The sequence below is a fragment of the Sturnus vulgaris genome, chromosome 3 (assembly GCF_052056855.1).
Source record: "Sturnus vulgaris isolate bStuVul1 chromosome 3, bStuVul1.hap1, whole genome shotgun sequence".
NCBI classification, from domain to species: Eukaryota; Metazoa; Chordata; class Aves; order Passeriformes; family Sturnidae; genus Sturnus; species Sturnus vulgaris.
Window position 1 is genome coordinate 41,094,584 of NC_142245.1, and position 25,889 is coordinate 41,120,472.

The window sequence follows — 25,889 nt, forward strand, 5'->3', positions numbered from 1 at the left end:
CTACTTCCCCCAAAATAGGGGGGATTGGTACTAGGAGAGCCCAAGAGGAGAGACGTTTCTTTAGCTCAATGCAGTCAACAATAAAGCTCTCACTGATTTCAGCATAGTAACGATTTCATGCAAGGAGTTTTCTTTTCAGTTTTATTACGGAATCATGGAATGGTTAAGGGTGGAAAGGTAATATAGTTCAACCTCCTTGCTCAAGCAGGGTCCCCTAGAACACTCAGGATTGTGTCCAGATGGCTTTTGGATATCTCCAGAGAAGGAGACTCCACAACATCTCTGGGCAACCTGACATCAAGATTTTCCTCTTAAGCCTTAATCCTGTTCTGCTGCAGTGCACTAAAGGGAAAGCAGTCTGATCAGAAGCAGCTAGAGAAAATATGATATTTATCCCAGTAATGAGCCAAAACATTGTGTGCACCAGTCCAAGACAGACACCAGCTTCTGTCAGGAGAAAAACAACTGCCGTGACAGGACCAGAATAGGAAAGTTGTGGTAATAGAGGCTGTGCAAGTGCCAGTAGCCTGGTTTCTGCCTTGCTCCTCTTGTAAAGGCAGCAAGGGAGGAAGGACTGCTTCCTAGGACACACTTACTGCTGCAGGCTTTGAAATGTGATCCTACCTCAGGAGCAACAAAGTTGGCTGTGTAGCAGGGAGTCATGAGCAGCCCGTTCTCCGCTCTGAGTTGCTTGGCAAACCCAAAGTCACAGATCCTGATAGAGTCTGGGTTTCCTGACTCATCCATGTAGAGGATATTACTTGGCTTGAGATCTCGGTGCACCACCTTAAGAAAGGACAGCGAGAAACAAGTGAGAAGGGGAGGTCAGGGAGCACTTGGGCTTGGCTGCCATTTCTGGTCTGCTGGTTGAGGTCGGTCAAGAGCTCATGCCGAAAATATTTAAGTTTTGGAAAAAAAGTTACTTAAAAGCCTTGGACAAATGAAGGGGAAAAAAATTAAAGTCTGTTAAAAAAAGAAACAAAATGTTTGAAATCCTCTGCGGGTGTATTAAAATGGAGGCTGCTGCTCTAAGAGAAGACAACTTCCTGAGGGTGGTCAAAATGAGCTGTTGTACAAACATCTTGGTGGTTGAGCTCCTGGAGCTTGATGGCCCTGAATACTCAGCTGAAAGGTGAAGAATTAGTCATATCATGGGAGGAAAGTGTGTAAGGGTCTTCTTGTGACTGTCCACGTGAGTGGCTCACACCTGAAAGGAAGGAATTTCTTTCCTAATTTCAAAATGTATTCCCACAATTTCATGCGACTGTGTTTTTTACCAGACATGCTGCATTTCAGTGGCAGGAAAACAGCCTTTATTTGTTACAGCAAGACTGAGAAATTACCATGAAAGCATAGAAGCTAAAGCATGAAATGCACTTTGTTTTAACCATGAAGCAGGAAAAGCAGTAAATATTTGACTAGGTATCCAAACTGCTTGTCCCTGAAATGCAAAAAAGGAGAGATTTTCAAACTGCTGTATATAAAAAGCTTAGACTTTAAAAGTCAGATTTTAACAGCATGTCAGAAGTCTTCCCCATCAGCTGCTCAAACTGCCACTTCATTTGGAGAGCTGAGCTTTTGATTTAATACTTATCTGCTGATTCAGCTACCCTACCAGTGTTGCTAAAAGTTCAGGTTCTACAATAATGATTGTGATAAAAAGTAAACAACTAATATCTCAAGAAGGTACATGAACTTGAAAATCACTGTAGCGTGGGAAAGAAAATACTACTTTGACATGCTTCAGTTCTGTGAAAAATGGACAAAAAGCCAATGACCTTAGTTCACAAACCAAATGTAATTATAAATATGGGCGTAGGTTTTCTTTTTGCGGGAGGGGAGCAACATATTTACATTTCAGAGAAACAGAATCACATCACATTTGCCATTTCAAGAAGTTGAATTTGAAGAAGGTTGATGCAGCTAAGCCAATAAAGCACTGCTTACTCCCTGAGAGTGTAGGTAGTCCACAGTCCTGGTGATGGTGCAGAGCACAGCGCTGGCCTCCCGCTCTGAGAAACACTTCTGCCGAAGGATGCGGTCCAGCAGCTCGCCTCCCCGCATCAGCTCCATCACCAGGTACACGAATTTCCCGTCATCATAGACCTGGAACAGCAACACAATAAACACATGTCTTGGACCCATCAGCTTGGTAAAGGTTGGTCCTTTAATCACAGTGTTGGCTTGTTTGTGTGTGAAGTTGCAAGAAGAAAATGTCAGCAAATGTGTGGGAAATGGGCTTTTTACATTCAACAACTAAAAAGAAAACTTTATAAAATTACTTAAGCCATCACTTTTTTCTGGTGTCTGCAGCAGCTTGCTGATTTGTCCATGCAGAAACGTAGCTTTCCTGGTTTTCCGTTATGCCAAAAGAGCAGGCTCAGCTGTTAAAAACAGCACCACTCCACACAGCTTCAAATGTCTGCTGGCTCTCACCCAAGCATTCTTCTCAGTAGTGTTCTCTCTTTCCACTTCCACAGGGTAACATTTGCCATTTCAAATATCAATATTTCCCTTTGACTCATGATCAGCTAAAGAGCTGTTGGCCAACACTTGCATCTAATGATATTATATAGTTTACATTAGCAATTCTGATGAATATATTGTTGATATCAGCTGCAAGACATATTTACATTCAATATCAATGGCAGTTGGTAAAAGACATTTTATCATTTAAATTGGAGGACAACCATTTTCATGTCATCATCCTTTATCTGGACTGCAATAATAGCAAGTGTAATAGTCATCGATGCTATATGTTTTTGGAAAAGAATATTAAAACTTCTTTTGCACAGATTTTCAGATACTCTTTAACACTTAGGAATTAGGTGAGACTTTCCTGAGGGCATGTGATTAGGCAATTCTTAAGGTCTAAACCATAATGTACTGGCCACTGACACAAGCAAGATTTTGTTCTGTAAACTCTGAATCTGACATGGTGTGGACAATCTTAGGTGAGACTTCAGGCAGCTAAAATAAAACACCTCTGAATAAAGGCCATTACTTCATTTAAGCATAGTGAAGGATTATTTTTCATATGAAATGCTGAAGAAAAATACCTTAATGACTTCTCAGGCTGCTGGAGTAGAAGGAAAATAGTCCCTGGCACTAAAACACTATCAGGGGAAATCTTAGTGACTCTGTGAGCTCTCCTCTTCCTATCAAAGTAGGCTGCACGGGAATGGCTGCTGCTCAAGAAAGATCATCCCCCTGTCCAGCAGCACCACTGTCTGTGCTCAGCAGTGCCCCAAAACATGCAGCCAGGGAGATCTCCTTTTAAATAGTGCTGCAAACCCAAACCCATTTTTTCATTCTCCAGCACTGTTTGGTGCCCTTTTGGTTTTACTTACAGTTTGTTAGATAGCAACTGGAGAATGCATAACCTGACCACTCTTTCCAAATGCTATCCAGTAATTTGTTAAGTCATGTTTTTCTCCTTGATTTCAGTGGGTCTGGTTTTAGCTCGGACCTTCAACTGAAGAATTTTCCAGACATGGACTAATAAGCAAGCCTGACTATAAGGGGAAAATCATTTAATGTTAAAGTGCTCAAAGACTACTCACATCTTTAAGAGTAATGATGTTTGGATGCTGTCCATATCGCAAGAGTATCTCAATTTCTTCAGAGGGGTCTCTCTTGCTCTTATCAATTATCTGGAATAAATGAAGGACAGTGTAGTCAAATACCAGTGAGCAGCACTAAGCACAAACCAACAAATTCCTACAGTGTAAACAAATTACTATTCAAAATTCTTCCATTAATCATTATTCTAGGAGAGGGCAGCTCAAACCATGTGCAAATGAGAGCCATGCTGACTGTCTGCCAAAGCCAGATGGAGCAATAATTAGTTTAGATTCTGAAGGCGTAGGCCCTCTTTCTGATGCCTACAGTTCTGTTTACCCATAAATAATGGCATTTACAAGAAGTGTCATTTAGAAATCAAACAACATTGAGAGTTTTAAAATAATCATATTTTTTAAATTACCTCTTTGACATAAAAAATTGATAGAATCATAATACTGGCATATGCCTGTATATATGCTGATAAATTAATAGAAATTAATTTTCATATATATTTGTCAGAAATGAAAATGTATGGACTTTTACTGTCAGGAGAGATTTGAACCAAAACTATTGGTAATCCCTTGGCTCTTTGGGCCAAGCTGTTGTACTGAACAACAGAGTGACCAGACATTGTATTTGGCCATGTAACCAGACTCTCTACCCATTCCTAAACTGGAAAGAAATCTGCTTCATAGATCACTTTTATGTAGTCAGCGTCTTTTGCTTTATTAGAAAATATAGTAAGACATGCAAACTCTTTAGTTTTGTAGCAGCAGGTCTTAGAAAAACATGACACATGCTGAGAGCATCACTGCGTAGAAAGCCAGCTATCAGGAGAGCACTGACTTCTCTTTAGTGATTCTGGTATCTATATTTGTCATGTCAGGCAAAGAGCTTTAGTCATTTGTCCACTTGAGAGCAGTGATTAATGCTTCTCACTTTGCAGATTTAAATGATAAATATGAAACAAAAAATAATCTTAAGGGAAATCTCTGCATTTTGGAATCTCAAAAGTAAGTTCACAGGAAATGATGAAAGACTCATTCTACAAGAAACTCATTAGGATTACGCTATTTTGGCCCTATGTCTTATTGCTAGAAAACAACAGCAGTACTTTTGAATAACAGGTTTACCAAAGTGGAATGGGTGGCATTTTCAGAATATAATTTCCATTATTGCCTTGGATTTCAAGGCTTCCAAACTTAAATGTGGTTAATTCTCTCCAAGAACTAAGCACAGAGCACAGATTTTAAATGATGGTGTAAGCAGGAAAAAGTAGCTTTTTAAAAACTTCTTTTGCTAATGAGGATAAATGCCCGCCTGCTTTTTTATAAAATGCATGCATTTTTCACAGTTTAATTATGGTGACACAAATTCAAGTAAATGAGTAGACTCTTATGCATTATCCATAATAATGCATAACTGGATATAAATCAGAGGTTTCATAGTCATCATGACAGGCACATATGTGCCGTGATAATGATGGCCAGTAGTTGTCCATGGCTTAGGTGTGCCTCTGAAGCCATATCAGTGACTTGATGCTGATTTGAGAGAAGTGTGACAAATCAAAGTGCACCAGGCAGCTGATGCAGGTAAATGGTTGTTGTGCACATTTGAATAAATAAAGGAAGGCCTCAAGAATAGGTGAATGAAATAAAAATTTCTGCTGCTATTCTCCCAGTTTAGCTGAGACATTCTCAAGAAGCCAACGAAGCCCTGATCAACTGACTCCACATGAGTACAACCACAGTGACTGAATGTGTCCCACTCAACCAGTAAGCCTAACATACAAAAAGATCCTCAAGGCTATTTCCTTGGCTACACTGATAAACCTCTTGTCAAGTTACTGGAGTAACTCACGTGAGCCCCTGTTAGCATCTGCCTGCCTTGTACAAACCATCAGGTATTACCACCAGTGTGAAGTACCACTATCACTACACTGCTGTAGCACGCTATATATTGCAGATTCCTTTTCTGCTGCAGTTCCCTGTGAAAGGAAATATCCAGAGCTGTGGGAATTTTTAAGCGACCATTAATAATGCAGGACTATAAAATGCATATATATGGCCTAAAAAAAATCCAAACCAGGAATAGTCTCAACTATTGACAAAACTAAAACCAACATAACCGGAAGCACTCTGCTACTGATGTAGTAGTAACAGCAGCAGATGACATTTAGTGCTCCTAATTCACAATATGCTATGTAAATACAAATTGCAAGACAGTCCCACTAAACATGCACGCTTTTTCTTTTAATGTGTGCGCAACCTGTGATACACTGACTGCACGGAGAAGCTGCCCCAAACCGCACCACAAATCACTGTCAGAGCTGTGAAAAATTCCTCTCAGTCCCTGGGCAGTCTGACTGGGCATATCAGAACCATTTTTCTCCTCCACAGCAAGAGATTGTCACCCTGACAGTGCCTCTCTTCGGCGTGCCTGTGAGTTACACTTGGCCCATGACTGCTAAAGCAGCAGAGGAAGTGTCTCCTGCAACTTCAGCAGAAATCTGTCTGCAGTACGCACAGTTTCATTATTTGTATGTTGCAATAGCCACAGCAGTCCATTAAATATGCCCTACAGCTCCACTGTGATACTCAAGTTCTCCTGATCTTCCTTTTCACAAAGTCATAGAATCCTTTAGTTTGGAAATGATCTCTTGAGATCATCAAGTCCAACAATTAACCCAGCATTGCCAAGTCCACCACAAAACCAAAGTGCCTTTTCTACATGTCTCTTAAATGCCTCCAGGGATGGTGACTTCACCATTTCCCTGGGCAGTCTGTGTAGCTATTAACGACACTTTCAGAGAGTTTTTTTGGTGTGTTGTTAAATCCACCCAGAATTTCCTGTGGTAAAAAAAGAGCATTTGCCACCCTGGTCCCTGTTTCCTCTGAGACGCTGTATTTTGCATGAATACAGACTCTTCTCTGTTCCTCTCTGGGAGAGCCCATGAACCTCCTGCAGCTCTTCCTGTGCAAGCAATGACATCTTTTTTTTAGGACCCTCATTCTGATTTGAATTCAATGAAAATGTACATATAGAAACTCTCTGTTACAGAAATAAGAGAAGATCTCAGCTACTCGTCCAGAGAATTTCAGTAATATGTAACGATGCTACTTTTCTATTTCTCTCTTTAGATGTGTGGTGAAGAAGATCAACTCAAAAAGCCACCATAATGTATAGGTAGCTTAACTGAAAATGTAACATGAGCTCTGCTGTACCTTGGCCCAGACGAGCACAAGGGTCATCCATTGCCCTTCAGAAGAGAAAGAAACTGAGCTATAATGCAAATAGACTTTTTTTCTGTGCATTGGACACTCAGGGACTGTTCAGAAACTCATCTGTGTCAAACAGTGTATGAAAGAATTTCAGAGTAAAATGGGCTCAGCATGGTCAATAGTGTCCTTTGTTCTGATAGGGGATTTGTTTTTTCTTTAACTATCACATCCTTTGTGACTAACTGAAAGGAAAAGGTGCATTTTCTTTCCTCAGTGGGATTTAAGGTAATAACCTCATGATATTTTAAAACGAGTCAAGCTCCTTTAAAGGACAATTCTGAACACTATATTAAGGAAGAAAGAAACAAGAAAGAATATTTTCAAAATCCTAATTAACGCAACTGTCCAGTTTTTACAAGTCTTCTGCATGGAAAAAATCATCTAATTCTCCTTTACTAATGGGTTTTCAATGGATTTAGTCTTGCCAAAGCAGACTGATGAGTATAAAAGAGATTATCAGTAAAATTCTGTGTGGGTAAAGCCTTGCTGGAATTGGCACAGCAATTAAATAGACAGTATATATATTTGCTTGTTGCCTTTTTGTGAAGGTATTTGCACGCTTCCAACTGTGTAGATAAATCTCTTCTTCTGGACCTAGTTATGCCATTAGCAGATGCTGGAGCCTTCAGCTGTTTGATACCACCCTCCAGCTGGGACTTACAGCCTTTACAGCCCTGCCAAAGAAACAGTACGTGTGAGCACTGCCTAATCCACTCTCAGTGAACCAGCCCTGCTAATACAAATTGCCTTTTCCAACGCTGGAATTAACCTGAATGACTGTGCACGAGACGAATGGAGAATGGCTGTGTTTCTCACATGGAGTTCTCCATCATTACAGCTGTGAGATTGGAAAAAGGTGGGAGGAAACAGTTTAAACTGCCTTTGCTGTCTGGAAAACGAGCAGCCTAAAAGAAAAGGTGAGAGAGAGGCAAGAGAGTGAGAAAAAGCATGGAAAAGAAACATGAGATGCACTGATATGAGCTTGAGGAGAAAGGATGAGGCTCTGGTCAGGCTATGTTCGAGCTAGCAGCAAGGAGACTGCTCTGTTGGGTCTTTCTGTGCTGGGGAGAAAGGACCTTGTGCATCTTTAATGACCAAACAAGACGGTATTAAAACATTTTCTTGGCTCTGACTTGACTGTTCTCTTTAAGTGGAAAGGGGCTCAAAAGCTGTCTGACCATGTCAAGTGAAATGGATGATGGTAGCCACCTCCCTTTCTAGGGAGGCTGAATGCACCCAACACTGTCACAGAGGTTTAACCCTTAATACCATGTGGTGTGTGCAATGACCATGGACTGCAGCACAACTTCTCCATTTTATTTTATAGATTCATTCCACAACAAACCCCACAAAACACGAGGAAGCATTGAAGGTACACCCTGCAGCACAGGAATAGATAAAAAGCTGATTGAGGAGCTTTGAATTAGGAGTTTTGGTGGGTCATACTGCAGAGGCATAAGACATAGCTCTTTTTGCCCCCAGTCCTAAATGGGATCAGCCTCTGCATTGTCTTTAAATGCCCCAAGTGACCTTTCCTGGCAGCTAAAACTGGAATGCCAGAATGTGAACTGGGGCAGCTGAGCTACTGGTACAGTCCCAATCTGCTGCTCCAGCTGCAGTAACACAAGGTCCAGCAGAAGGTAGCAGGGCAGACACCTGGGCATTGTCATACCTTGCACAGCCACACCCGAGGCTGCCAGTGTATTTAGGCAGTGGAATGATGTAAAGCTCCTTTTGACCAGCACTAGGGAACTTTGAATGGATTTGTGAAAAAAGCATGCAGGATGAAGAGAGTTTTATACGCTTTTTAAAGCAGCTTTATTTTCTGTTATGTACAGTGTTTTCCAGAGTCTGTTTGGAGAGTAATTGTGGGTTAATCTTTAAGAACAAATTCATTACGTAGTGTGATGTGATGTGATACTCTCTGTAAAAATCCTTTCCTTTTCTGGGAAGGGAGGGATGAACCAAAGGAGAATTCATTTTGTATCCCTTTGCACATTATATCTATGTTGTGATGTATTTGAAAATTCAGGGCACCGCTAGTGAAACCGACTATAGGTGGGATTTGCTTCTGTTCTGAAAAAAAGAGGTGTGACAGCACACAGAGATTTTAACCTGACAGTTTCATCTACAATATTAATTCCAGTGAAAGTGTCACAGAGAGAGAGGGTTCTGCAGTTCTGGGCTGCTGGAAAATGTACAGGTTTCCATTTCAGTAATATTTCCTTCTAAAAATAAGCTCTATTCATGCCAAGCATCTGTTTTAATTTGGTTCCTTTTTTTGATGTCAAATAACTCAAGCTGGATGAAAATCACTGCAGAAAGGCTAATATTATTTAAAAGAACATGGTATAATTTTACATTTAAGAGGTCTCCAAGGAGAACTTATCCAAGCCTAATAGTTTCTGAGGGACTATTTGCTGTTCTATTAGTTTTGATTAGCTTCAGAAATTCATTGCCTCCATCCATGCTTAAATCTTTCAGGAAAATAGTGAAAAATTACTATTAGAAGAAAAAGGCCTAATTAGCAATACTTTTCTGAAATAAGGACTGCCCATCTGATCAAGCTGTGCAGGTGAGACATTAAACATTTCTGCACACAGAGCATGCCCACTTGCTGACACTGTTTGCTGACTTAGCACTCCTAAGTTGTCAGCTGGAACTGTTAATTAACTGCTCTTGTTAATTAGCACTTATATGGTAGCACGTTTTCTAAGCAGAGCAGAAACATTAACAAATTTATTTCAGTAGCACCTGTGAAACAGAATAGCTCATTTTAGGGAGAAGTCTTCAGTTTTGGAAGCAGAATAGTTTGGTGGGAAAGGCTCTGCACTGTGTTTCAGCCTGCTCTGCTCAGCGCACATCCTTGGATCAGACTGATGAGTTTTCAATCTGAAAAATAACTGCAATGCTGCTCTCACCTTCTACAAAAAACTTCAGGGATGGAAACCAGTGTATCATATTCAGAATTTAAATATGGGAAAAATTACTACATCAGTATGGAAGACACATACAAGAAATATAGGCACAAAGGACCAAATTCTGTCCAAAATACTTTAGGTATTTGGCAAGCAAGTTAGTGAAGAGAAACATGATATTATTAAGCTGTAGAAAAACTGCTGCCTGATCCTAGTCTCAGAAAAGATCTAGTTAGCAGAGAGAAATACCATATTCTCACATTCTTCAGAGGTTCAGCCATGCCAAGGAAAGAGACACTGAGAGCTTTGTGATGAAAAGGGAAGGAGGCTGGAGGAATCCTTATACCAGAGATGTTAAACCACTACAGGTTTAAGATTTGCTTTGAAGCTGAGATTAAGAGGTGGCCTGCACATATTTCTGCATTTCTACCTGCCCTCTCTGATTATTTTGTTAAGAATTTAAGCTGTGCTTCGACCCCCTTTACCCCAAAAGTCAGCAATGGCTCTTGCTGCTAGAAACAGGCTGGCTACTTGTAGAAATGCTGCTCCTACCTCTCTGCCCTGCCTTCTCCCACGTTCTTCCAGCAGAGCCCAGCACTGTACAGCCTTTCTGAAGCTGCAGCTGCAGGGCTCTGCCTATTCAAGCAGCATCCCCTTGGAAAACTGACTTATTCTATGAGGAGACTATCTGGCAGAAAGCATAGAATCACAGAATGTAGAATCCTGTGTTGGAAGGGACCCATCAGGAGTACAACTCCTACCTGAACACACTCAAAACAGTAGAAAAGTGAGGGCCATTGAAATTTTGCAGGTATTCTGGAAAACTCAAATCTTAAAACATGAGGACACCATATAAAATATGCTATGTTGCCTCCTGTTATGGTGAGTGTACAGAATGACCCTGGTGCAGGGTGGAAGTCAGGCCCTTTGATTAAGTTTTTGAAATGGGAAAACCAAGAAAGCCTTCAAAAATACTCCCATAGATCAGACCTAAGATCGTCATAGGCAACAATACTCTATCACCCTTTGCTGCTTCATCCATTTTACTGTAAATAATTTTCTCTTTCCATCACATCTAGAGAACACCCTCCATGCTGTTTGTAATCACTCTTAGTATGGTAATTAGCCCTTTTTAGGGCTACTAATGCTGGTTCCTTTGCAGAGCACTCTAGAAAACAGCCCTCCCTATGCCAATTCAAAGAAGGATAAAGATTTGTGCTTAAATCTGTTCTAAAGCCTCTATCTCCTAAATGGCACCCTGTAGGCTACCAAATTTGGTGCCCCACTGCCAAAAAGCTTGAGTGTGCTTCAGACACACAAAACCATCTTTTACCTAAGTATCTGGGCCATTGTTATTTCCTGATGACCAGCTTTGTAAACCAAATTTCATGGGAAAACCTGAAACCTGGTAAGAGTTCTCTGTAGTCTATCAAGGCAGGAAGGGGTCTTGTACCCTGCATTTTAAGTCTACATTTCCATTAATATGACAAATCCAACTGCCTGGCATGTGAAGGGGAAGACATCTCGGTCATTTCCTTGAAGAGTTTGCTTTACCAACTGCTCTCAAAATTAGACTTTTTTCCCCTTAAGTTCCCTTTTTTAGCTTCAAGACATTCTGTCTTCCCTTGCTGTCTTTAGCAGCCAAATGGTTGTCATCCATCATTTATATCACCTTAGAGATATTTATAGATTTTGATTGCATCCCACCGAGCTCTTGTCTGTCTTACATCACACGTATTTGTCGCTCTCTTGATAGAGCCTGCCTTGTAATTCTTGCATATTTTCTACTATAGATTTTCTCTAATTTACTAATATTCTATGTTAAACCATGGATATCAAAAGAGCACATGATCTCACAGGGTTTAGTATTCCTACTCAGGCACTACAAGAAAAACTCATTTATATGCATGCATGTTAGTAAGATAGAAATCTATAGGTGTCTGCATATGAATTGTATTAATAAAACTGTAACTCCACTAGCAACATATTTATTAAATGCTTGTCTGATGCTGGTATTCAAATATTTGTATTTCCATCCTATGAATTATTTGAGAACACTGAATAGCTGCATTACATATTCAGGGAAGGAAAGCAAATAGGAATGAAAGATTTCAGAAAGACTGCAGTCAGAGACACTTTCTCAATAAAATATTGGAGAGTATCGTTCAGTATCGTTAGTGTGATCTTGCAGAGGCAAGAGATGTGCTCTTCAGAGATAATTTGATAAGTGATCTTGGGGAAGAGCAAGGACAGCTAGAGGCTTCTGGAAGCACAGCTGGCACTCTTATTTCCCTTCACTTGGCTAACAGGTTTTATAACGAGGTCCTTTTACGTGACGTTATGTTTTTCCTGATGCCATTTTTTTTCCCCAAAAAGTGTGAGATATGATAGAAGCCTACTCCTACCCATACAAATCTGACTGTGACAGCCACCCAGCAAAGTCAAGGGGGGTTTGCATTACTAGGGACTGAACAAGAACTGAGACAGGACCTCAGCATCTGATCCATGCTCATTCAGCCCATCCTCTCTCTGGCAGAGTCCTGATAGGGCTCTGCTCCAGCAGCAGGTAACTTCTGCTAAATTTAAAAGAGACACATTACCAGTGGCTCTGACCTGGAGATTGGTGCACATACCCTGGGGCCTGACTCTGTACCATGTTCTCGTGCAGGGAGAGTGGAGAAAGGCTGGACAAGCAGTGGATGAGTACCTGCTGGTTTGACAGGCTGACAGACCCGGGGCCAAGAAATCTGAGGTCATCCAGCAAACTTTCCATTGACCTTCCTATTTAAATACTGATATATTTATCCTTTTTCCACCAGACACTAAGTACCTCCCAAACAGACAAAAATAGATACAAAGCCTTCCCTGAAATTTCCACTGTCTGTTTCACTTCAGTGACTTTCTGTGGTTAAGGAGAGACAATATTAAGCAAATCTCTCTAGATCTACACTTTAACTTTCAAGGAGATTTAATGGTGTGTGGACTGATTTTTTTCTTTTTTTCTTTTCTCATTTCACTAAGTAAGGTTCCTATTTTCTTTACTTCATTAAGCACTAAACTCCTGACCTAACCATAGTACAGGCTATGGAGAAAATGTAGAGCCACCAAATACTACTGTGTAACCTCCTGCCTTCAGATCAGTGTGCAATTTTATCTACTTACATCAATCACCTAGAAACAATGAAACTATGACCATGAACATCAATGGAAGAGGAAAATGTAGTTTAAGGAAATTAAGAAAAAACTCTGGAATTTAAATGGGTTTTGGTGACTATGTCACTCACTGTTATTAGCAAATAAATACACATACAGAACCAGTTTGATTACAAAGGCCTGCTAACACTAGCTCTCATGATTTTTATTTATTGATAGCATGCACACATTACTTCTCTGCTGGTATTGAATTTTTGTAGCTAATTCAAATGCATCTTCTCTCCAGTCTGCACATACCATAACATGTTAGATAGATGTGCTTTCAGTGCTTTGCAGTTGGCAGAATTATACATGAGCTGTTGGATTCACTTGGTCTCTAGCATAAACTAACTTGTATCCCACTGGAAGACACAGACTGCAAACTTTGGCTTTGCTCACAACTGTGGAACATCTGGAGCCAAACAGTTGGTTAGTACATTACAGAGATAGGAAAAAGTCATGGGATTCACATGTGTTTCAAGATCCAAATTCCACTGTAATATTGGCATCTGCAAAATTGGACTTGTCAATTGAGACTATCTCAACTGTATTTTTCTTATTCAAATGAGGGAAAAATATATATCCTGTGTTTAGGATATACAATCTAGTTTTTTGCCTTGCCTCTAACAGCATAGAGGGACTAAAACCCCAAGACTTAACCAGCTGGATATTCTTTTACGCTGGAGAAAAAGGCAGTTGACATCAAGATGTTGAATCTGGCATCTAAACCACCTTCCTCTGCAATATTGGGGGCAGTACTGGGGGTAGAACTGGCCCAGCAGCAGAAATTTCTACTTGGCAATTATCCACCAGTAATCTCTCCTGGGGTCAGGAGTCAATCTGAATAGATAAACCTTTAGAGACAGGGAGATGAAATCAAGTCCTTTTCTAATTTACTTAATCTGGAATCAGTAAGAAGCACATCCAAAAATCCAGCTTGAAAGCTTCTCTAGCGTTCCAAACTCAAATGCTGTGCAATAGTCTTAAGAAAAGAAAAGCATTTGGAGTATGCTAATTGCATCACATCTCTGGAAGGATTTGAAAAATCTGACTCACAAAGAACTCTGAATTCCAAACAAGAGCTCTTAATGTGTTTAGGCTTCCATTGCAAACTTTCTTCCACTCAGAGAAACCCCTACCATCTCCTCTAGCATCCTTCTTTTACCTATTTCCTATAGATACCAATGTGACTTAATACTTCGATCTGATTTCTTTGCTTCTGACCTCACCATTACATTTATACCCATGTGAAGTTTGTAACTATGACTGACAATGCCAGTTCTCTCTGCTATTAAAAATCATTAGGCCTGCTGTAGTCAAGGTGATGAATATTATAGCAGAAGAATCTGAAACACAGTAGAGGTCCATCAGAGGAGAAACACGTTTTTCCCCCATCTCTCTTCTTTCTACCTGAGTTTAAGAAGTATCTACCTCAGAATATTCTGTGATTCAGAAGAATGAACAAGTCCTTACTTGTATTTCAGAGTTTTTTACTTTTTTTCACTTGGGAATGAGATGGAAAGAAAGTTAAGAGTAAAATTTTAAAAGCTTCTCAGAGTACATATATGCAAGTAGAATATGGCACGTAGACTTGCTAAACCAACATGTGCACTGACCTAGACAGGTGGTTGCTAGTTTCAGGGTAGACTCAATTTGCAGGAAATCTGACTGTCTACAGGGTTTTCTCTTGCAGGGTAGTGAAATGCTCTCAGAAGTGGAGATATGTCTGAATTCTGAAATATTGCACTTCAGAGCCTGAGGGCATGTCTAAAATAGCTTTGGAGTTTATTATTAGCATTTCATTTTTACAGATGACATGGAAGAAGAGGGAATAGTTTGCAAGAAAATTCTCTTTTTCAGCAGGCTCCATGATTGGATTTACAGAGGCAGTACAGCTGCCTACAGGTGCAGAGACGTGTCTGGGGGAAATTCCAAAAGCTCCTCAGCGAGCAACATGCCTCATCTCAATGAGCTCTGAAAACAGTGAAAATCCAGATCTGTTCAAACACTTTACAACACCAGCAAAGAACTTTTTTGCACTGCTAAACAATTAATTACCTCTACAAGATGCCCCCCCCCCAGCTAGTAGCAGATGGGCAGCAAAAGGAAAAGCGATGAAGTGTTTTGCATTTTAATAAATATATTCTGCTTCTGGGCTAGGAAAGGTTTTGCTTTCCTGACTGTAGCTCTGATTCAAGTTACTCTGGCCAGGTAAGACACCACACAACAACAGTAAACAAGGTGAGGGGCAGGCTCCATGGAAGGATTATTTATTTACACAGTGACATGGTGTGTGCCTTCCCACAGTCATGCCAGCACGTAATTTCCTTAACTCCTTCCCTATCACCAGCCTCCCCTGAGGGAAACAGGATGGTGTTCTCAGAGGTGTTGGCAGTTCCTCTGAAAGAGGGAGCTTTTAATGAGGTGGTGCAAGGCAAATGGGGCTGCTGTCTATCACACAAACTATCTCTGCAGACACTTTTTCCTGTGAATGTTATGTACTACAGAACACTGAGAAAATTATACTTACTAACAGGAATGAAAAGAGCCTAATTACAGTGATTTTTATAGAGAGAGTTAAAGGATGCATGTCAAAAGGGACTGATATATAATTATGATAATATCAGTTGCAACTCCTGTGCTATCTAATTACTTGAAATGGGTGGCATTGTGCAATTTTTTTGAAAGCGAGCTACTCTGACAACAAAATGATATAATCTTATTATGAAATTACAATAAAATTGAAAGAAAAGTAGAATTAATATATTGGTAGGAGTAATAACCAGAGAGGCAGCACTAAATGTGCTGGAAAGACAGAATAAACAGAAACCCACCAACTGTCTCCAGCCCCAAATCTGTGCTACACATTTGACTCACACTGTGTCAGCAACTGAGATGCTGCACATGTTGCCTACACTGGCAGTCAAAATCAAGACATATTTACGTGACAAGAAAAGAGTTGTAAGAAGTGGAGGAAGAAAGGGAAAAAAAGAGGAAATATTAAAAAAATTGGAAAGAGCATAAACCTAGCAATCACAGTGCCAAACTCTTGTGGAGCTTTGAGTGTCTCCATGCCTTGGCTTTGTTCTGGATCCTCTGAGGTACCCCAAACACTCAGGCTGCTGAACATGCTGGACTCTGTCAGATTCGGGCACTTTGACATCTTCAAGGGATGAGGATTTTCTATTTTAGTTTCACACTGGCTGTATTACACTGATAAATCTGTCCACAATACTTGATATAAATGAAATATTAAAAGTATTACTTATATTTAGTATACATTTTGTTCATCATGGATGTATTTAAATTATACAGAACCCACACCTACTATAACATAATGTCACCTGTTGACAAATGACCTAGGCACTGAAAAGCTCTGATTTTTAAAATTCATTAGAAATGGAAATAGTAGCACATTCATATGCAAGCCCACAGATCTGCTGTTAAGTCCATGCTCCTAATTATGGTGTAGCCTAGAAAAATCAACTATTGTTTGAACAGTGACATCAACAGATTGTAGGTTAATAGTGGTTTGCAGATTTTTGTGCCATCATGAGGAAACATGAAAAATTTCATTGATTTTCATGGATATTGCCTTGCCATCGGTCTAGTAGTGGAAAATAAGACTGAATAAAATGTTTAATATTATATTATTATTATTATATACCTGAGATTATTAATATCATGAACTTGAGTTCATGATTTCACGATTGGAGATACAAACACCATAACGTTACCCTAGGACAACTTCCTTAAACTCTCATCATCTCATTTAACTGCAAAGACAATCTCATTTATTTGAAAAATTTACATCTCTTTTCTAAAATTTTAAAACAGCAAAAGTAGAGTGGAAGTTGGCTAGATCCCCTCATTTACTGCAATTAGGTAAATACACTTCTCTATGTACTGCAATCTGTACATGAGATGCTACAGAGTGAAAGGATCTGACTTAACTTCCCCTGTCTTTTCAAATTCCACATTATAATCTAATCTTGTCCCTTTTTGGTACAAGAACAAAACCAAGAAATACTTTTCTAACATATGAGTGTTTTCATTGCTAAACTTTTCTTTAAAGAAAAGTGCACGTTTGAAACTCCTCCTCTGAGCTGTTTCTGCCACTGGTCTGTACTGCCCCCTGAAATGCCTGCATGCTGTTTATTCACTGAAGAGGGATGATGACAGTTCTCTGAGCACGGCCTTCCAAAGTAGTTAATTTTAAATCTCTGCTGAAGATTGACTTTTGCTCGTTTTGACAGCATTGGTTTTGAACGTGAAGAAGACAAAGGGAAATCTGAGTTTTCCAATGTGATCATGGTTTTCACTGTAACATCAGTTTAAATAGAAAAAAGTCAGACCTAAACAACTTATGAAAGAAGAATAAATCATGTTTCAACTTCACAATAATTTTATATGTAATTTTTAAAAATATGATGATTCAGTGTAGGATATATTAAAAATATTACTCAGTTTGCAAGGAGCATGGCTGATTAACAGGATTTCCATGCAAGACAGTGAAGTTTTTTTCCACTGAGGAATTCTACAAGATGGGATTGAAGTGTGAAAAAATATTAAAGACTTATCATGAAACCTGCCATTTTACAAAACAGAAAAAATCCCAAGCCACACCCAGCAACAAAAAATAAGCCAACAGAATATCCAGTGACCCCAATGCTGCCCAGGCTGGCACAGTAGTCTCAGCTGCATTTCTAGCATTTACCAGGGGCTTTCTTACCTTCACTGCAAACTCCGTTTCTGTAGCTTTATGAACACATCTCTTGCACACTGAATAGGAGCCAATTCCTATGTCCTCCTTGATCTCGTATCCATCAGTGAAATGAATGTTGTTCCCATGTAACTGCTACAGGGAAAGACAAAAAAAACAAGGTAATCAGGCCATGGGTATGTAAATGCAAGGATTAGCCTCCTCTTGAAGAAGGTGCTTGATCTCCTCTCCTTCACAGAGCTCTCTTGTCCTTCGCAGCTTTCTAAGTCCAGTTACAAAATTCTGAAGCTCTTTACTTAAACAAGGAAACATGTCTCTTCCCTTTCTACCTTTTTCCAGTCGTAAGATGGAATTGTCCATGCAGAAGTAGCGGCAAAACCGCTGTGATTTTCTAAACTATTTTTAGAATGCAGAAAATCACCATATATTCGAAATTCGTAAGAAACTGTGGCCCTAAATCTCCTGACAAACTCACATATAAACTGATTTCTAATTACTGAGGGAGGGCCAGGTAACATATAAAATACTAATAGCTTCACAGTGTTCAAGAGAGATACCCTATATATGAGGAGTGCCTCCAGATCACGAGAGGTCCTGTCTAGGATACGTTTATCTGAGATTTCTGTGTGAGAGAGAAGTTACTATTTTAAGCAATTAATTCATATGCTCTTTGGAAAATGTCTGGGCAGGTAGACTGGTTCAATGGTGAACCTCAAATCTGAGGTTTTGCTGCAAATTCCATTCCAGGACTCAAGAAATTACCAGCACCTCTAAAAATCCTCCAGAATCATCTGTCTAAAAATGTAGCCTTGCTAGCAAAGTCCACACAGAACCTGCTAAATTTTAAGATGTGAATATGTCAATATTCAATACATTTTTACAAATTAAATCACGGGAATATATATAACATTTCTGAGATATAATTGCTTGGGTACCATTTCACTTACTATGGTATAAGAGCATCTTTAAGAGTATGACACATTCCACTGTAAATAATTAAAATAGAGATGAAAACCTAAGAAAACCACAGGTAAGGTCTCCCCACTTGAGGCACATATACCTGTGGCAATGGGTAGGAGAGGGAACTTTTTCCCAGTGAGAAATTTGGCTGCATCTTTAAGCAGCCAGGTTCTTTGTCCCTGTTCATTTCTCTGATGTATCAAACCTTTTGTAGCAATTTATTTCTGGTTTAAAGTACAACTGGATAGATTTTTTTGTAGGGGAATGGCAGCAAAGAACCAAGTATCTGGAATGTTCCCCCATCAAGTACCCTGGTTTAGGTGAGTACACCCAGGTTCTTATGCAATAACAACAGGAATATGGTGGCCTCTTAATCCTTTGCCAGCACAGACTGGATCATATAATCCAAGGCAAAACTGTTGAGAAAGAAATGCATTCAGTGAAAAAACAATATTTCACTACCTGTCCTGCATAAACAACTGGAATCCTGTTTCAGATATTGAGAAGCATTTTTCATTTTAGTTGTGACAAAGTGCAGTTCCTATTTCCTTTGCAAAGATGGTGAGGAATGTTTTATACATGAAAACCTTCACTAAAAAATTCTCATTTTTCAACACCTACATGCTGCATGTAAAACACCTCCTTCCTACGCTAGGTAGCTGTGAAATACCAGTGAGAACATTAGGCAGTTAAAATGCTCTATGCACATACGTATCTGCACATCAGATGTGAAATGTAACCAGCTTCAGTACCTGCACAATTGGGTGAACAGTGATTTTGTGCACATCTTGCTGTGCAGGCTCCTGCACCAAGTTAGAGGCAACAAAGCTGAACCCTCTGAAAAGATGATGAGCATTGGCACTTGGAGGAACACCTGGGGAATCTGTAGGAGAAGGAAGAAAATGGCTTCATTAGCTGCACAAAAGAACAGAAAGGAGTAGCACCACAACAGAAAAAGTCACCCCTGCCAGTCAACTGCAGATCTGATAAACTGGCAGCCACAGGGGAATATAATTCATCTCCATATTGAGACTTTGGTGTGCCTTCTCCACTCCTTTCCTCTCTGGATTTGAGCAATGCAGGGGTACTGTTTGCAAGGACTCTTGGACACGGGCATTTTTTCACAGGGCATGTTCGTTCTTAGGCAAAGTACTGCCTGTGCCAAGAGTGCACAGAGAGAGAGAAGGCACAGGGCAGAGAGGCTCGGGGAGAGAGAGGAGCCTCGGGGCAGGGCACCCTGCAGGGCTTAGCAGACCTTCTCCAGGGAGTGGAAAAAAGCTACAGGCTGCTGTGTCTGTCCTTTGCACCACAACTTGGCTACAGAAATTACCAATACTGAAGTGGCACATTGTGTGAGTCAGGAGAACACAGAGAATGCATGAAACCAAGGTAAAAGCACAATACTCCAGTAGTGGTGGTTTGTGGTGTTATAGGAATCTTCTGGAGCAGCTTTAGGAGCTGGGACCTACTCCAGGGAAGACAACAGCTGACCTGTCCTCAGGTGGAGAAAACTGTTAGGATTGTTTTAACTAAAATTCATTTTCTCCCCATCCTTCCCCTGGAATGACAAAAGGAGGGAAGGAATGGCTAAAGTTCAAAAAATCCTGAAATATTCTACCTTTGGAATGAAATAAGCAGAGAACAGTTCTTTGTACCTGCACCACTGCTCAGTGAGAGAAGCAAGTAGAGCTCTGCTTTACTTAAAATTCTGAAAAGCTTTAAAGAGATCCGTCTCCTCAGTATATGTTTTATCCCAGGTATTTTCCTCAGCAAGAAGAATCACTTTGTAAACCATTCCTTGGCAACTTTCTGGGTATTATAAAACCTATATTACTAAAATTCGCTAATCTTTTATTTGGTTTTCTGGGGGGGTTGCATGTTTTTTATCTCCTTTTCCTTTCACATTTCCTCCAATGTGCCATATGATTTGCTGACAAAGTTACAGAGCTAAACTTTCTTTAGAAAGCTATTTCCTTGTAGTAAAGTGTGTAAATACCCAGTTATCTAAAGAAAATACATCCCCACTGAGCTTTATATCTGACTCACCTGCTTGAGGCTCTGAAAATATGTAAGAATGTGTTCTTAGCATGCACATGCCCTGTATAAATCTACTGGTCAACTGAATAGAGGAACTGAAGTCAGAATTTGATAAAACCAATATATATCTTCTTGGGAATAAACAAAACTGAGACTGCAGCCAATTCTGTTTCTCGTCGCAAAGATGCCTCAGCTTTGGCAGCAGTCAGGAGTCAGGGTGCTCTTATTGCACAGCAAGCAGAGTTCAGATGGAGAAGATTATATTTGGGAAAAATGACATGGGTTTTTGTTTATTTCTGTGTTTCTGATGGGCACTCTCCTTGCAAATATGTGGATGAATCACACCAGACCTCTTGCATCACTGGATACTTCCTACCATGGCATATCTACAACAGAGATTTTTACACAAGGGATTAATTAAGAGGAAAGAATGTTTGTTTTACAAAAAGGAAGGACAACAATTTGCATCTGAACACTTCTTAACCTCAGAAAATCTGTGATCCAGCTCTAAAACTAAAATGGTAGGTCAGCTCTGTTTAAAAATAACTGTTCTTTCATAATTCACTCCTAATAGCTTCAGCAAATACTGCAGAAGAACTATTGATGATTTGGTGTTTGCTATTGAATATTCATCACCAACAACTGATTTGCCCATTAAAACATTTTTGCTAAGTGCAAAATTATGCATAAATCATGTTAATTAACTGATAGCTCAGAAGCCTAAATCATTTTTCTAGGCCTTATAAATCAGAATAATTTCATCTATCTGAATTAGATCCACTTACAAGCACCAATCTTGTATAATGGTTATCTTTCTTCCTGTGAAAAGTAATAATGCTTTGTTCTACTGGAGCATCTAAGTTTAAGGGTTTTGAAAGGCTTCATAGCTCTTATTTCCTTCAACATGTTTCACTGGGGTTAGCAAACATCTTATTTCAAAGGAGAATACCTAGTTACTTCAGGTGAAATGTTACATACTTTTTTTGCAGCAGTAAAGCCAGTCTAAAACATCTCTGCTGCTTACAGCCTGCTATCCCATCAATTACAACAGTACCAACATTTGTGGACTGAAATCTAAGTTGGGTCACCAGAATGATCTTGTTTTGATCCTTGCTCAAGTCACCATTTCTAACCTAGACTGCTTCAGCTTCCAGCTCCCTGTAAGGAGCTGAGTCACCACAAATGAGACAAGGGCCCACAGTGGTGAATTGAGGAAGCAAATGGCCAGAAAAAGCAACTCCAACTTGGACAAATCTCTGAGAAAAAGTGATGTGAAACTATACCCACATAAATGCTCTGTCAGTGTCAGAAACCACATCTTTGGCACACTTAGACCTGAAGTTAAGAATCCACAGAATGCAGTTTCAACCTCCAGGGTAAAGGAAGTTTCTGAGGTACAGTAAATCACCGGGCTGACAAGATTTACTGGATCCAAAACTTTGACATAAGCCTGCTTTCAGACAGGAGAACTCATTCATAAAGACAGTGTAAAATTAGTATACGTTTCTGTATCCCCTCCTTGATAGTGACTGACAGCTTCATTAAAACACAACTGCATGGTCATGAAGCAGGAATTATTACAGAGCTTTCTATCTGAGGATGTTCTCAGTAACATGGTTAGTTTGTTTGGGGTCTGTGTCCTGATAGAAAAGCCACAAAATAAAAATCATTATTACTCTATTCCACTGGCAATGTGAGCCAATTTGTGATACCCATCCCAATTTGTGTGACCCAACCAGTCAACAGTCAGGGCCTGCAAAATAATCTACCAGTCTGCAAGGGTTTTTCCATCATTCTGAAAGTGTAAATGGATTCATATTTCCAATTACACCTATTTTGAAATGTTTGATTCTCAGGCCACTATCCATGGTAGCCCAAAGTAGAATTGAGGCAGGCCATCTCCCAAAAAATCTCCCAGCCATCACCCCAAAACAAACCTTCCAAGTCAGTGTCTTGTACTAAATAACAAATTTAATTAGGCCACAGCAGTAACACGTAGAGTGTAAAATATAGCCCCAGGCATCAGTACAATGAAGTGCTGAACTTCCAAAGCAATCCAAACCCTTAATGCTTCTCTGCACATCAGTGAAACTTCCCATGGCAGCACCAGAGCACACATCCCTCAAGACCAGGCTAACTTGCAGTCTCCAGTATTTCAGAGAAATCAGTGCCTCCAAAATCTAAATTAAACCTAAAATCAGATGTGTGCAATGTCTGGAAACCAAAGATCATGTCTCTATGCAGTGGAATAGGAATTTCAGAACATGACCAACGTAAACAGGAGACAGGTGGATGTTCCAGTTTTAAAAAACAATAATGTAATATTTTTATTGTTTGCAAAAGTCAGCACATCCTTGAATAAAAAAAAATTATAGAAACTGACTGAGGAAAGATTTGGAGTAGATACTTTTATTTCAAATGACATGAAAGGAAATTTGATCCAGGTTTTGAATAGAAGTTTGGGCTTGTTTTAAGAAAAAAATGGTATCGGTCATGATAAGCCTGAACAAAAACTGCAGGAAATCTCTGATTCATGTGTTACAATGTAGGTGTTTTCATAATGAAAGCTCACATCTTTCCCCCTCACTGCAATAGTTCTGAGGCAATTTGAGGATTGAAGCTTGAGACCTTATACTTGATTATTACCACAATACTATGTGATTTGTGATTTACAGTGCTTACCACCTTCAACGTGTTTTACAAACAACAACTAATTCAATTTTTGCACTTCAGGAAGTATAAACAGGTACTTCTTTACACAGGTACATCACAGGCAGAAATGTAATGTAATTTACCCATGTCTAGCAGAAGGCAACCTTATAAGTGGGATTACCACCGGACATTAATGATATTCTTGCTTTCCACTTAAAAGAGCGGAAAAACAGAATTTTGTGGAACAGTCACCTCCACTTATATAGTGTACAAAGCGTGGTATTTCTGTTAGGAAATATAAGTTACAGGAACAACATTCTCTCTGCAAGCATTTTCTAAATATGGTGGGCCAAATTTCCTGTTGGCATAACTCTGCTGACCTGAGAACTGATGATTTTTCATTGTTTTTAACCACACATTAACTTCCAACAGTCCACAATCTGTGGGATGTCATAATTTAATAAAACATCTATACAATATATAATTAAATACTCACTTGCAGAGATACAAAATTCTTTGAAGCCAAGGTAATTTAAAATAGGTAAATTCAGCTACTGTAAGCAAAAATTAGTAACAAAATAGCAAAACGACAGTTATTTTTCCTTTAAAAAATGTGAAATCTGCTCTTCCTGAAGACGAGTTAATATGAAGCCTGTGAAGTGCTTATGAGCTTCTTTTGCTGGAAAAGCAAAACCAGTCATTGCTTCCTGCTGGATATGGCAAAACTCTGTAATGCCACAGGTGATCAGACTTTTAGAATGTGTTGGAATAGAGAGGGCAAAGGAAAACTGAATTTACTAACTGAAAGGATATATTACCTGTGTGCCACCTTACTAACCTGTGGGGGTCCGAGATGTGAACTCTGGATCAAAATGAAAGGTGTCTTCTGGCCGCCCCACTGCAGGCTTGAAAGGAGGCTTGATTTCTTTTCTGTACAGTTTCTACAAGGAGAAAAACAGATCACAATCAGCATCAATGTGTGCACTCAGCATCTGGAGATAGACTCCCCTGCTTCCTTTGGGGTGTCCTCTCTCAGCTCCCTGCTATCCTTGCTGGACTGACAGAAAAGGATGATGCAGCTGTGGTTCTGGCTCTTGCTTTACTATGGGCTTAAAATCTGTGCCCTCGATGGTTCCCGCACATTGTAGCTACTGGAATCCTGAACATAAACACGAATGTTCCTGGCAAAAAATTAGCCCATAGACTAATAGTATTCCAGCTGGGGCATCTGGAAATTCACGGGTCTAAGGGGAGGACTGGGATGTGCAATGGTAAGACCAGGAAACAGGGGGACTTCAGCAGTGCAGCAATGGCAATCAGCACAAAGAACTGCTGGGAAGCCAGGACTGCTTTAGCACTTATTATTTGTCAAGAACCAGCAATGTGTTTGGTATGCTGCCAGGCTGAGCAGAGCAACAGGCTTGGCTGCCTGGTCCTTACAACCTAAACAAGAAACATGTTCTTTTAGCATATCTGGTAAAAGAGAAGGGGGTTTATAGCTGATTATTACATGAAATTACATCAACAGATGCTGGGGAGAAAGCACTGTGGATGAGTGGGAAGTCACACTGAAGCTCTACATGTGGGCTTGAACTGAAGAACAAAACAAAGGAAAAAATAAGGAAGAGGAGAAGGTATATAACAGTACTGCTAGGTGTGCGAGTTTCTGATGGTGACTGAGGAGTCACGTAGGGAATCACCTAAGTAACAGGCACCATGAGTTCATCCTAATCCATCCTTTATGCCTTTATTATGAGGGACTTCATGGCCTTTTTACTCCTTGTCAGAGATCTTTAAGAAATTGCTACACCATGCTCCATTGCAAGCATTCATACACACACAGACATGCACACTGAGGTGAGGATGTTTGGATCTGATCCAAAGCCTGTAGAGGTTAATGGAAAGAGCCCTATTGATTTCAGCCATCTTTGCATCATCTCTGCCTGAAATGGTCAAAACTGAACATCATGCTGATGGCAGCACAGGGAACAGAGCTCCAGTTTGACTCCCTGCCCTGTGTTGCAGTCCCTAGACTGCATTTCGTTTCTAGAAATGCTTTTGTTCTCAGATTTCAAAGGGCTGAATTAGTTGCGACAGACAGTTCCCCATAATTAACATGTCTGAGCATAAATAAATATAACATTTAATGCAAACTTTCAAGTTATGATAAGAAATGGAGAATTCAACTTTATGACTGCTTGCAATATGTATTTTTAGGCTAGCTCTTAACTTCCTAATGAGCTGATTTTTCAAAATGTTTAATGGACATTACTAAATGCTTGTCCAGCTCCTTGCGTGCAGGAAGATTCTTTTTAACTGTGCGTTTTCTGGGGAATTAACTTCTGTAATACAAAACATGTGGTCAAATCTAAGATATATACACATCACTACAGTTTGAATTTGATTTTGCATTGATAAATAAAGGTTCTTGATGCAGAATGTTCTGTAGCATAGTATTAGCCTTAACATAAAGGATATATTTGTGGTTGAATTATGATTCCTTGGGAAAGTGAAATAGTGAGGTTGGAAATGACTCTGCAATAATTAATGGCCATTTCACCA

The 25,889-nt window shown here is 39.7% G+C and overlaps 1 protein-coding gene across 3 annotated transcripts in view; it reads right to left on the reverse strand.

The window, feature by feature from the left end:
• RPS6KA2 (ribosomal protein S6 kinase A2) overlaps positions 1–25,889 on the reverse strand; it is a 262,329-nt gene that overhangs the window by 9,599 nt on the left and 226,841 nt on the right. For all 3 annotated transcript variants that reach the window (XM_088161421.1, XM_088161422.1, XM_014875797.2), the window contains 6 exons: positions 24,166–24,268; positions 19,391–19,521; positions 17,688–17,813; positions 3,564–3,653; positions 1,948–2,106; positions 625–786 (listed from right to left, as the gene is read on the reverse strand). In XM_088161421.1, coding sequence (XP_088017547.1) covers positions 625–786; positions 1,948–2,106; positions 3,564–3,653; positions 17,688–17,813; positions 19,391–19,521; positions 24,166–24,268 — 771 coding nt within the window. The remainder of the gene's footprint in view (positions 1–624; positions 787–1,947; positions 2,107–3,563; positions 3,654–17,687; positions 17,814–19,390; positions 19,522–24,165; positions 24,269–25,889) is intronic.